Raw genomic sequence first — 14,161 nt, forward strand, 5'->3', positions numbered from 1 at the left:
GGTTTAATCCAGAATGAGGGAAATCTTACAAACACAGCTACTCCTTGCTCCGAAGTGCGACCTGGAGCAGAAATCTGTCTCAAATTTGGACAAAGAGCAGTAGAAAAACTCTCATCCAGAAATTCCTACAGTCCCAGTGGCTCCTCCTCAGCTTTCTCCAGCTTTGGCCTCACGTACTACAGAAATGACACGTGCAAAAGAAAAGACTGGGGGCTTTTGTTCAAGTTACAGGATCTATGATTATCACGTACCCTTTTTTTTAAATTGTTGCAGAGCATAGTTTGAAAATACTCCTGGCAAACTCCTCTTCTGGTGCTTTAAATAGCTGTGATTCATTGGGTATTTACCGGGCTTCGGCAGGGCTGGCTGCAGCTCGTGTTAACGTGGTGTAGAATAGGGACTCGTGTGTTTAAATCCCGTGCTCTGTGAAATCCTAAATAATGAATATAGCGGTTAGAGGAAGAAAACAATTCTTCTGCATGGGCAAAGGTAGCACAGTAATAAGCAGATTTTACGGTACGTGTTTTCTGTTTTTTTTTTTTAAAAAAAATGTATGTTTTGCTCTTCATCAATATTCTAGTTCACTGGAGCAAATGTTTTCTGCATCACACAGTTCCAGGTAAATAAGAGATACCCAAGACCTTGTTGGTGCACTCACGTGGCTGCTGCTGCACCACTTTTCATGCTAAGAGGGAAACACGGAGTATTATGGGCTCCTGTTAGCATCTGTGCTACGGAGGCACTCAGGACTTCTCCAAATAAAGCCCGTAAAATGAAAAATATCACCTAAATATCACCTGCAGAGAAACAGGCAGAGATGTAGCGTAAAAAAAAAAAAAAAAAAAAAAAAAAAAATCCCTCCGAGTTAGGAGCATTTGGGAAGCAAAGTTGCAGAAGGATGTGGTATAACCATAGTAACGGGCAGGATTCTGCAGAACTGATACTGGAATAATGAATTTTGCTGAAAAAAAATAAAATAGAAATGCTGGATGAGAAAAGCAGGCTATCAGATTTGGAGACCGTAAAAAGAGTTTTGCATTTAAACATGTATTTGAATTGATACATACTAAAAACCCCAGCCCTTTGTAAACCCGGCGTGTACCACAGCAGAAAACAAATTGCAAAGCCCCCTTATCACTCAGTGTGAAATAACCACTAATCAGTAAAACGGGCAATTTAGACTATCATCTTCCCTCTTTTAGCTAAAAAAAAAAAAAAAAATAGGTTGGTTCAGGGTTTGGTGTTGCTTTTTTTTTCCTGTTTTAGTAAGAGTAGCTCCATGGATGTAGGGGTGCAGGTTGGTGCCACGCAGCAGGGGCAGAGCTGGGGCAGTTTCCCCGGTCAGATTGTCCCAGATTTCCAAATAACCAAGACAATTTCCAGATTCTCTCGGGTATTTTTCAGACATCAGGTAGGTTTAAGCAGGCATCTTACAGCAGTACTCAGGGGAAACTGGGTCCCCAGGTCCTGCGTTTCATTTTACAATGATTTCCATCTCCAGGTCTGCCCCACCAACACGTAGCATCCCCAGTCGTGGTCGTTGGCCTTTTGGGATATCTGTTAAACTGCCAGAATTTGGGCAAAGGGAATGAATCCATTTGTGGTTTTATCTCCATCTCCCATCGCCATTCAGTGTGCTGGCAGCACTTGATATTTCCCAGCTCCCGAGAGCCCCTCCAGGTATTTCTGCATCTCGCCCAGTTCCTGGGGCTCTCCCCCTTCCCAGTCCACACCAGTACAGTGAAGCCCCTGCTGGGGGGTCACCACAGAGCTCCCTTTCACCCGCCCGCAGGGTGACAAAGCGTTATTAATTGACAACAGAGGAACCAAATTGCATCTGGCAGCCTGACGCTGCCGAGCATCACGGGTCACAGCCCGCGGGAGGCGGCCCCGCAGGTGGGGGCACGGCACAATTAGATCAAAATAAATAATATGAAATAAAATAATATGAAATAAAATAAAATAATAAAATGAACTTAAAACATAAAATAAAATAATAACAAAATAAAATAAAATAAAAATAAAATAAAATAAAATAAAATAAAATAAAATAAAATAAAATAAAATAAAATAAAATAAAATAAAATAAAATAAAATAAAATAAAATAAAATAAAATAATGATGCTAATAGATGTCATAAAATTAAGCCTAGATCCTAGACCCTGGATTTCAGGTATTTGGGGAACTGTGCATCTTGATGCAGAATCCTGTATACCAAGCCAAAATGTAAGAGCCCATCGAGCTTAGCTCTCTCTCCACAACCCCCGTTATGTGCTGGAGACACTTTATTGCACCTGATGGCATTATGCTGGTGTGATACTGGGCCTCCCAGTATAAAAGAGACAGGGATGTACTGGAAGGAGCCCCATTCCGGCCTGGCAGCAGATCAGATGCAGCTGCTGAGCAGAAAGTCAGTGGAAGAAATCAAGAAATCCCAGGTGGGACTGGTGGGAACTCTTCGCCTGAGCCTGCCCTGCTGCCAGTGCTTGCCTTGGGAAACGAGGAAGGGCGAAGTTATGAGAAAAGAAGCTGAAATACGCCCTTACTGGATGCTGTTTCTTCATGGCCTCGGTTAAAGAGGGGGAATTTCCCTGCGTGTGGCTTCTGGCACACACCACGCAGTGGTGATGGCACCGAGGCTCCTGAGCTGGGGCAAACAAGCAGCCAAACGCCCACAGGTCCAACAAAAAAGCAACGCCAGCCTTCCAGGCAGGAAAGAAAACACCCCAGGGTGTCTCCTTCTCACCCCAAGGAGACCTCAATCCCAACCACCCCACTTCAGAGTGCAGCCCCTGCTCTGCTCCCCACCTCCTGGGGCCATAGGAAGAACCGGAGCCTCCGTGACCCTCCTGGCTGATTGCACAGCATACGGCACCCGAGACAGGTGAGGTTGCTTCGAGAAGAACAGATCCGTATGGAGGATGTTTTCCTGCTGGGACAAGCATAGGTTTCCTCCCCCGACATGTAGATTTCTATATTTGCAGCTCTTCCCCGAGGAATAGTGCCCCCAGCGTGGGTCATTGGAGCCCCCTGCTGAGCACATCTCAGTACCAGCAAAGGATGAATAATGTTGTGGAAAAACGAACTGAATGATTTTGGGGGCAGCTGAGAAGCTGTGATTTTAAAAAAAGGCAAGAAAATATACAAATAAACGTCACGTGTCAAGGCATCAGTGTGAGATTTAGCCACCAGTATGTTTTGGAAGGGATCCCAAACCCAGAGCTGGGGTCAGCGCTGAGGTTGAAGAGGTTTGCAAAGCTTTTGTCTCTCCTGTTCTGCCTTTAATTACAGCTGTGCTCCGTATAGCACTTCTTAAATTGTGGGGTGTCAGCTATATTCCAGCCTAAAAATTAGATGAGGCTCTATTTATTTTTTCCTTTCAGGCAGCCACATCCTGCACTCATCTGGTGCCTTCCTCTGCCAAGACATCTCAAGGAGATTTAAGTGATGGGCAATAATATACTCATCACCAACAACCTTTACAGTGCCAAGGTCTCTTCCTCCATCTGCTGCGTTTTCAAGAGCCCATCACATGCTGAAGACGTCCGTGCCCGGGGAGATTCCCATCTTCACCTTTCATCCCCCAAGAAGTTGAAGAGTTTGCAAGTGAACGTGCAAGCGAGAATCTGCAATTTCTGCAGAAAAAAAAATACTTGGGGTGAAGATTGTTCCTGGAATCGAGCGCTCATTGCCAAAAAGTCAGAGAAAACAAAATGATAGGTTGAAAATTTAATTTTTGTGTAGGCTTGGCCTGTTGCTTTGAACTTTTTCTGCGTCCTGGGGACTCGCTAATCCCTGTTCTGTTGTGCCGTGTGCCTCTGCAGCTGCCACAGGGACCCTTGGAGACCCCAGTCGTGTCGTGCCATCGGGTGCCCTCTTTCTGTAGAGAAATTTGGTCATTTTTAAAACATAGGTGGGGTTGCACAAGTTATAAAGGTGAGGGAGAGTTTCAGCAGTGAGGAAACAGGGCTTGGGGAATGAAGCAAATTTGATTTTCAAGAGAAGGGGGCTGTGAAAAGGAAATCCCACGACCTGTTGTTGTTTGTTTTTTTTTTCTGTATTTTTTTCTGCCCCATCTGTCAAACGCAGGGATAATACCTCTGGGGCTGCTTATTCTTCTCCATCATTTGAGGCTGGGGAAAGCAGTACGGTCAGAGCGTAAATTATACGTGCCCTGGAGCTCCTTTGCGTTATCTGAGGCTTCGGCACAACTGAGAGTAAGGGCTGTATCAAGGAGCAGTGATAAATGTTTGCAAAATACATTAAAGATAAAACCCACGGTGTTAATAACGACCGGTGCTATGCTGTTTTATCATATTACATTGACAGTAGCTAATGGACAGGAGGTCGTCGGAAGGAATTTCTCTTTATTTTTAGTAGCTGTAAGAAGACCCCTTTGAAACCTTCACCCCGATGTGCTGGAGGAGTAATGAATCACAGCCTCGGCGTGATGTTAGGATTCAGCACCACGCCGTGTTTTCAGGTGCGAGGCGATGAATATTGTTCGGCGGACGCGTTGCCTTGTTAGTGTGGGTTTTTTTGAAAGGGTTCATTGAAGTGTCTTGCCATAAAATTATGCTTTGATCATATCCATTTGCCGTTAATGAATCCAGATGGGTTAGCGGCAACTGGATTGTAACTCTCTGATAATACACGCGCTGCCTTTCATTTCCTCGCGCGGAGTTTTAGAAGATCCTGCGCCGGCCCAGCTAACGAGTCCAGCTGTATTAACATGGCCTAATGCATCCTAATACACAGCATCCCCAGGGACACATGCAGATGTGTCAGGATTGCTTTGGAAAAGGTTAAAATGTTAGAGAAAAAATAGCCTATATGTATCTAGTACAGCCTTCTTTCATATGGTAATTGTCCTTTTTTTTTTTTTTTTAAGACATGCAAGTAGCTTAGTATTCTCATTAAATCAAAAGACCTTCTTCTAAAATCAAGATATTGACAGGAGCTTAGCTCTGATTTTAATGTTGTTGTAGAGAGGAGAAAGTAAGTGGGAGAAGCTCTGTGGAAACCAGCAGTAGCCTCCCTTTTAACGTATGGTCTTTGGGTTTTTAAGTTGTTTTCTCGCATATCGAGTTATGAAATGAAATAGAAATGGGGCAGGTTGAGAGCAGCTTTGATTCCTCTTCATGTGGTTGCGTGTCTCAGGCATGAAGTTCACTGCGATGGGAGGACATGAGGAAGGATGGATCCTTCCCCTAATAGAGAGCAGGTAATGGCACGGGTCTCCGAAAAGCCCACCCGTCTCTCACCAGTAAAATACCAGTGGAAAACAAAATGATTATCCACACAAAGAGGCAAATCATTGCTTTTGGTTTCCAGGTTGCTACACAAGTTACGAACTTTGGGGTTTTCTTCTTCCCTGTGCAATTTCCCTACGTAACTGCCCCACTGTAAAGGGTCAAGATCAGCCCCAGAAGGAGACGGTTGGATTTGGACCGACAAGGCAAATTCTTTATTTCCCACGTGTGCAGTCAGAGATTTCTTGTGACTTTTGTAAGCAGGTCAGAGCCACCTTGTCCTCTGCTGAGAGACAAACGTGGCTGTGGGAGCACATTTAAAGCTATTTTGGTGCAAAGTGAGTTCCTTTTACAGAACCCCCTTGCACTGAAGGCGTAATTATGCCCTAGTGGATCAGATTGGTCTAATTTCCCCAAATTAACACGTAATTTTCTCACCTCACTTCCCAACCCAACCTACATGGTTTAGGGTTTCCTCTCAACGGAAAGGAGCCGGATCAATGTCTCATTTTAGTGAGATTTGGGTGAATTCTTAAAAGGCTTTTCTTACCCCCGCTGCGGTCAGCTCAGTGTCCCGGCACGCTGGTGGCCAACCAGTGGGGGTGGAGGCACCTCTGGGTCCATCTGCCCTGTGGATCTCCCTTCAAGTATTTATGGACATCGATAACACCCCCCAGAACCTCCTCTTCTCCAGCTCCCTCAGCCCTTCCTCATGGCAGAGGTGCTCCAGGCCCTTCAGCATCTTGGTGGGCTCTTTCTAGTACGCCCAGGTCTCTCTTGGACTGGGTTCTTGTCCAGTTCATTTGCTCGTGATGACCCCAGGTTGCAAATCGTTTAGGGTTGGTTGGCCTGACCCATGGGCATCAAGTCCAGGGTGGGATTGAATTTGTTTTAAAGCACAGCTAATCGTAGTAACAGGAGAAGCAGCATAGACACAAACATCTGAGAGGTGGCTGTGCCAAAATACATTTTTGCTTGGACAAAACAATCCCAAAGTGTTGCTAGTTGTGATATGAAAGGTCAGTGGTTTGCTTAGGAGCAAGTTAATGCAATATGAGGGTGACCGAAGAGGAGTTCCCTCCTCCAAGTGCAGTGGAGAGCCAAGGACATCTCAGGCACAGCACGGTTGGTGACTAAGCCTTCATTTAACCCCCCCTGCTGCCCTCATGCTAAGGAATAATCCGTGCTCTGACTGAGGATGAGGTCTGCAGATGGTTGTTTTTTTTTTTTACCAAATCAAGGCCAGGTAGCAGAGCAGAATCAATTCCTGTCACTCACGGGGAACTCTGGAGGAGCAGGATTATGGAGCAGGGCGATGCTGCCGCGCTTTAATCTGGAAATCAATACAGAGAAGGAAGTTGGGCTTGTGGGGATATTGCAGAGACTGTGATTTCGGTTTTGATGAGATTTTGCTCTGCAAACAACTGAGTCACTAACTCCTCTTCGCAGCCTGATTAATACAGAGAAAAAGCTAAAATCAGCCTTGATGCAGCTCTCTGGAAGTCCCTGGAGCACTCCCGGTATAGCTGGAGTCCAGAGTTTCTCAAATGAAGCACGGCTCCCAGATGCTTCAGTCTCCTTCTTTGCCTTTGTGCGTAGCTCAGGAGCAGCCCTCCGTTCTGCTGAGCCTGATATTAATACAATAGGTGTCGTTCTGGGACTTTGATAACCTTCCTTCTCGGTTGTTTAGAGAAGCAAAATCAAATACAGCAGGCAGGTCGCCTCGGGGTGCCTCAGAAATCCCCAAATTCATACAGGGTGCTGTAAATCTGGGATGCTATCAGATGCACAGTACCTTCTTCTTCTGCGGGCTGTCAAAACTGCCTCATCCATAGGCTAGGAAGCAGCATTTTCGGTTTGCAGCTTTGCCCTGTTGTTCCCGTGATCATAATAACACCACTTGTCATAACAAAAGGATGCCAAGGTGCTATTTAACCCTCAGCCTCAGCAGCAAGCTTGTCCCCAGCACGTACAGTTCGTGCAAATGTGAGCCATGGGTGTAATCCCCTGGTTGTTAGGATGGTCTGCGATCCGGGAGTCCAGAATTACTGGTCAGGCCGAAAGGCTCAGTGTTGGAAAGCCCAAGCAGAGCCCAGCAAGTCTGCAGGTACCTGGTTCCTCTAAAAATCACACGTCTGAATTTTGAGGCTTCACCTGGTGAACAAAAGACCCAGAGAACTGCACCAGTCCTGCGCCACTGGCTCAAAAAGCCAATCTCTCCCAGACCCGATATTCAGAGCTCTAAGCCATCCCTCTCCCTTGGTTTCTGCTTTTTCCTCTTCCGTTCTGCTTTCCATCACTTGGTGACACGGGCTGTTCCAGCATCTGCTCGGCGTCAGGGAGAATCAGCTGTACGGTTGCATCTGTGACACTAATTAGCACAACACGAGGCAGCTGAAATTAAGATATCCGTTTAACCTCTATTCACGCTCGTGCTTGCCTTTCTCTTCCAGAGCACGGTGATCGTGGAGAAGACTGTCCAAGACCTGATGAACCTGATGCATGACCTGAGCGCCTATTCGGATCAGTTCCTCAACATGGTGTGCGTGAAGCTCCAGGAGTACAAGGACACCTGCACCCTCGCCTACAGGTATGGGCAGGATTGGAGATACTGCCCTCATGGTTTTGCTGCTTGGCATGAATACAAAGGATCTACTTCTGGAAATATCTCTGCTGGGACACTCAGGAATAGGTTTTTATAGGTGGGGGGAAAATCTGAAATCGTGATCATTGCCGTAGGAAGAGTCTTGGTTTCCCAGGGACTTTTCGCACACCACGCTGTGGTTTAGGCTTTTTAAACGTGGATGAGAGTGGAAGAGTGCTTAGAAACCACACTGCTTTTCTCTTCATCAGGCAAAAGGTGGCCTCAGGTTGGAGATGGAGTATAAGGCATCATATTTGACTTAACCACTTATATATATCTACTGCTTGCTTGTAAAGCAAGTCAGGTCCTTCCATTTCGTCAATTCCATTCTTTGCTCCCAGGAAATTCACAATTTTATTTTAATTAATTATATCAAGATTGTGGTATTCAGATCTCATGACAGTGTTGGAATTCATAACCCCAGCACACCATTTAAATACACACACACCGGATTTTGTGGCACTTTACCCAAACCTTCCCAAAAACTTACTCTTTCGAGGGGCCATCAAATGCTCTGTCCTGGGCTGTTCATCAACATTTTGGGGGCATAGCTCTCACCCAAATCATGGTGTGGAAGCTAAACTCAGCCTCCAGACACGAGCTTTGAGTCCTTTGGGCACTTTATCGCAGATTGCCTTGGTAACCATTGCTAAATAACTTATTCTCTGTACATCTCAGCTGCCCATCTGTAAAATGGCCCTCCCTGGAGAGGGGGGCCAGCAACATGCCCCGCACCGCGGGGATAAATACTTGCATTGAAAGACACTAAAGATGCCGTGGCAATGCGGGCTATAATAGCTGCTATACATAATCTCCTTTAATAGCTAATTGAGGCTGGCGATAGCAGGGGAAGCTGAAAAAGCCCCTTGTGTTTTCTGACCAAAAGCATTAAGAAATTATTTCCTATTGCCTGATTTCATTCAGAAGGAGCTTCATCTGGCGAGCGGCTGCGTACGGGCTCATTATTATTATTAATAACAGCAACAATAGCAGTGAGCACATATGTGGGCTAAACGGCGTCCGAGCGCTCGTGGAAATCGGTAGCTGTGTGTGTGCCATTGTCCAAAAGGCTCGTGTTTTATGTGAAACTTCACTGACTGCAGCCAGACAATGGATATAATTTCTCTGGCTTGAATTTACAGGTCCTTCCTTCCTTCCTTTCCTGATACCATTCCTGGCTTTGGCACCTGCTGAGGCGTAATTAGGACAGCCCTAATTTGGCAATATCCTGATTACAGCAGGAGGAAAAACAGGAAATGTTCTAGTTTTGCTGCTAGCAAATGACTGACTGAAATAGAAATCCATATACATTTCAAATGATTTCGGAGGAGTACAGCAGCCACCCCGCTCTCCTGGGCGAGCGGTTCGATGCGCGGGGTCAGCATGCCCTCTGCAGGGACCTCGCGTCGGTACGGCTCAGCACAGACCACAGCTTTCCTTCGGATGGATAAATCTCAAGTGTCCTCACGCTGATAAATAAAGTTAGTGGAGGAATGGCCGTTTACAGCCGCCTAAAATCGGGACGCGCTCCTTAGAGCTGAATGCTGATACGATCAGGCGAAGCTGTTGGAGCAAGGAGTGTGTGTCTGCTCTTGAGATGTCAAGAATTTGGGGAGCCAGGGAGATGGTTTATGCAAGATTTGCACGTGGCATTCGTTCCTTCTCCATGTGCAAGCTGCCTGAAGGGGAATAGGAACAAGCGTGGATTAAATGTATTCAGATACAGGCTCCTCAAAGCAGGGCGGCTGCACTCGGAGTCCTTCACAGCACAGATAGCTCCGTCAGGACGTCAGCGCTAAGGCGTGCAGAGCTGAGATTTTTCTTGTTTGATTCCCACTTGGCTCTGGTTTTCTAGCAAACACAAAAACTAGCAGGGCTGAATGTGAATGGATTGGGCATTTATATAAGTAGCAACTGTAGGTTTTCTTGTGCTTTCATCGATGACAAATTTCGGAAGCGTATTTCGTCTGAGCTAGGTGAGATGTCTTCAGCAAATCACGTGTGTGTAAGAAGTTCAACGCAAACTGTTTACAAATGTGAGTTATGCTTTCTGGCAACTTTATGGTGGGGAGTGGGAAATCAGGGATAAAAATTGAAAGCAAAAAAGGGAGATAGAGCCACAAAACCTCCTGCTGTGTTAGCAGTGTCATCCCAACTCTGTCCATCCCACATCTAGCTGCTTTTTCAACAGATTTCTTTGAGAACAGTTCTACTCAGGAGTTAAACAAGTAGTTAAACCGTTTTTACTGCGCTTTGGGAGGTACTCAAAGGCCACACAAAGAACTGTAGGAATGGGATAAAATCTGACCAGTTCAAGGTAACTATATTTAAGATTAGCCTTTCTTTTTAGCCTCTTTCCAGCACCCTTCTCAGAAAAGCTTTGCTGTTTTGAGATCTAAAATGAATCTCTTTCTGTGTCCTTCTCCAACAATTTATCCCATTTCTAATTAAGTTCATGTTGAAGTTATTTTGTTGTCCAACCTTAGGCTCTGTCCTGTGTATCCACCTGCTTTTTATCAATCTTTTTTTCCCATGTCAACTGAACAAGTATTTTCTCATGCTTTTTTCAACCTGTTTGAAGAGTCTGAATTAGGTCCCCAAAATGACTCTCCAGTCCGCAAAATGAGATGCACACCTCCAAAGAGTGAATCACGTTAATTAAAACATGGCTCAGCTGTCTGGAGGTGAGCAGCAGCCTCTACCAGCTATGAAGACAGCTTATGGTGACCAGCCTCCTGGTTGAACTGTCTCAGCTGAGTTTGTGAAACAAGGTGGGGTAAAACAGGATAAATCTCTTCAAACATGGGAAAAAAAAATGTTCCTACTTTCCAGCCAGCAAGCCAAAATAAAACTAAACCCCTTTTTAATAGATAAGGAAATGAGGAGCAGATGGATTCATCCAGGGTCTGCAGTCACAATGGGATTTCTCAAGTTCCAAAGACTCACTCTTTCCACACAGTTTAATACTTCTTACTGGCATCTTCTTCTTCTTACGTTAACTTTTTGATTTCTAAGTGTCTTTTTGGATCTAGAAGCTTTTCCAGGCAGGGGTCTGTCTCCCTCAGGCCATCAGGTACCCGGCACATGCTGAGCACTCTTCTTTTAAACTCTTAGCGATGCAAGCAGAGCTCAGCATGGAAAAATCCCCCGGGCCTGGGAAGAGAAAAAATCATTCCCAAATACCATTGGCACAGGGCAATGGAGTGAACAGAGTGCAATTAGCTCCTGTGGCCCACAGATGTTTTCCTAATGAAAAGCCTTGATCCCCAGCTGTGCCTGGAGACGTTCCCCATCACTCAGCCCCCAGCTTAAGGGTCAGCGGTGCCAACCTGGGACCATTCCCACCAGCAGATGTTTTCTGGATAAAACCCACTGAGCCGTGGAGGGGCAAAGCCTCTTGCACATGTGCCATCACCCGTGAAATTGTTCACCTATTCCCTCCCCACTCCCGAAAGCTGGGTACAAACAGATGGCATCTTCCTTGGCCCGTTGAGCTGTGAATTAATTAGCTGATTATGGCGCTGGTGGCGGCGAGTAACCCTATTACGGCAGCAGGAGTAATTGTGTAGGATTTTGGGAGAAAGGGGCTGTTTGGAAGGAAGTACTCTGAGCTGTACTAAAACATGTCATCCTACCTTGTGATAATTGACTCGAGGACCCGAATTAGGTTGACATTGATAGGAAGTTACGGAGGCAGAAAACTGGCTGAGATGTTAGAAAGAAAAGGTGGGGGGAAAAGGTGTCTGTAATTGATGGTGAAAGCTGGGCTTCTAACGGAGATCAGGGTCTGTTCCACCTTGTTTACCATCCTTCTTAATGAGGGGGTGGTTGGAGTAAAACCAACCTGTCAATAAATATTAGGAGGTGTCGCAACTGTGGGAAAGAATGGGGAAATAATCCAGAGGGACCCGCGTGGAAGTGGCAGTGTCCCAGCACTGATAAAGTAGAAGCACCCGTTTGATTTAAATGGAGAGCTCTGCCAAGGTCTCCAGTGGCTCATGGTCGCATGAGTAAAATATCACCAAAAGGTGAGGAATCGTGTGAGATAGGCTCTTGGAAAATACTGCCCTAGAAAAGCAAGGGCACCCAGCTCAGACTGGAACTCGCTATAGCAGCCAAACGGATGCCTGTCTCTCCTCCCCTGACACCCACTCCAGAAAGCAGTAGGGTTTTTGAGGACAGCAGATGCTAAAGATCATAAAACAGAGAGGTAGCTCTGCCCTCTGACTCCATCAGAAGACTCCCAAAGATGACTTTCATGCGTAGACATCTGAAGGGCTACGATACCACTGTAAATAATTGACTATGGAGGCTGAGTACTGAGGCTGCTATAAGGGAAAATAACAGGGAGTAATGGGACGAAACTGAGTAAAGTAAAACATGAGCACAGTATTGGGATTTTTATTTTTTTTTTTTGTCCAAGAGTTAGATTTGTTCATCTGTGAAATAGACTCCCAAGGGAAGGAGTCTATTACTTCAGTCATTTAAATCTGGAAAGGACAAAGCACTGACTAATATATTCAGTGGAACAGTTGTCCTGCCTTGGCGGAGAAATGGCCAAATATCATCAAATTCAGTTTTTCCAGCTCAGATGTCAGAGATTCTGGTGGAATGTGTTTTTTTTTTCCAGGGTGTTGAGCAGAGCCCTTTTTTCATAAATGGAAAAACACTGAGCTCCTAATAGCAGCAGAAGGCCAAATTGATATTTTGATGCCGAGGTCTTCTGTGGCTGGAAACAGAATTCATTCTTCTCTGTCTGTGGCAGATTGAACATGAAATTTAAAGATAAGGAAAATTCATATTTAAGTGCATGTGACAAATTCATTTTCACAAATCCTGTGTACTTACTGAGCAGAGGTTGTATTCTTGGTGGCAGGTGAAAGGAGTGATAGGTTGCTCTGTGCTGGTGGGAAAAGAAGTCATCTCGGTTTCACGATAGATCAGTGTTGGCTCAGATCTCGATGCCATTTTCACTCTTTTCCTTTTCCAAACACATACACTCAGTGTGTTGTTGCTTTTATTTCTATTTATTGACAAAACATGCCTTTCAGTTGATTTAAAACGAGACTGGTTAATCCACGTAACCCTTCAGAAACCTTCAGGGTCTGTATTGTACAACCCTTCCCAAAATCACCACCTGAATGGCAGTGAGCTCTGACGATCTGTGTGCCCCATGACCACCCTGTTACCATCATGTGTGTCATCCAGAAGTGTGCAGCCTGATAAATGCCCCTGTGAGGTCCAGATCGAGCTGACGTAGGTTGAGCCAGCACAGACACATTCATACTACAGCACCCAGTGACTCTCAGCTGACAGAGCCAGCACTGAATCTCTGTATCTTTTCCATCCTCAAAGTTTCTGCCCTCTTTGCAGAAGCCAGTTTGTCTGGGGGACAGCAACAGGAAAACATCAGTCCAGTGTTTGCGCATTGTCAGCCCCTCCCGTTGTAGGACACAGCAAAGATGCATTAATTCTGGATGCCTTGAGCAAGGGGTGGTGGGTGTCGGAGGGGCAAACACAGGTCCAGGGTGTTTTCTGTATTTTTCCTTAGTAGAAGAAGATCCATCTCTTAGAGTATGGTGGAGATGCTTATTGTGTTTTCAGTCTGCAGCTAAGCTTCTTTGTAGGAACAGGACTTCTGAGACCTTGTCTTTTCAGCTGCTTCGTCTGTCAAGATACTCTTTTTTTTCAGTGGGTTTGCCATAGTCCCATTACAGAAGGCAAAAAAAAAATAAAAAATAATCCCACTGCTGCCCACTGCAGGGAACATCTGCTTCTTCTTGGGCTGGAGAAGCAGTCCACTTGGTCACCATGAGGCTCGCCAGTGAAGGAAACTGGTGATAGGATGTAGAAGGAAACACCAGTACCCCTAATTCCCACTTGCCTTCTCTAAGAGGGTGAAAAACACTTCCCAGATCCTTGCAGTTTACTGAAAACCCAAGAGAGGGAGAGGATTCTCAGCTCACTGGTGTGCTGGTGAAATAGCAAGCATGGAAGAGCACTATGCTGTGTGTGCTCATGGTTGTTCATGAGCAATCCCAACTCAAAAAATAGGCAGCTAATTGACTCCTCCACGCAGAGCATCCCTTTTGTCTCCTGCAATTGCCGGTGAGGATTTCAGACCGCTTACATTGCCAAAAATATTAAACAGGGGAAACCTTCATAATTGGAATATGCTGTGATCTTTGATTCGATTTCACACGTACATACGATTAAGCTGAAAACTATTATCAGATGTTTTGGATGGCCGGAGAGAAGATTGGGG

General features: G+C 45.5%; 1 protein-coding gene across 2 annotated transcripts in view; it reads left to right on the forward strand.

Annotated features, from left to right (window-relative positions):
• EXOC4 (exocyst complex component 4) overlaps positions 1 to 14,161 on the forward strand; it is a gene marked incomplete at its 5' end in the record, with an annotated part of 369,114 nt that overhangs the window by 295,150 nt on the left and 59,803 nt on the right. For both annotated transcript variants that reach the window (XM_082751522.1, XM_082751523.1), the window contains one exon: positions 7,706 to 7,842. In XM_082751522.1, the coding sequence (XP_082607648.1) occupies positions 7,706 to 7,842 (137 nt within the window). The remainder of the gene's footprint in view (positions 1 to 7,705; positions 7,843 to 14,161) is intronic.

The sequence above is a fragment of the Aythya marila genome (genome assembly GCF_965140915.1).
Source record: "Aythya marila genome assembly, chromosome: 1".
Classification (NCBI taxonomy): domain Eukaryota; kingdom Metazoa; phylum Chordata; class Aves; order Anseriformes; family Anatidae; genus Aythya; species Aythya marila.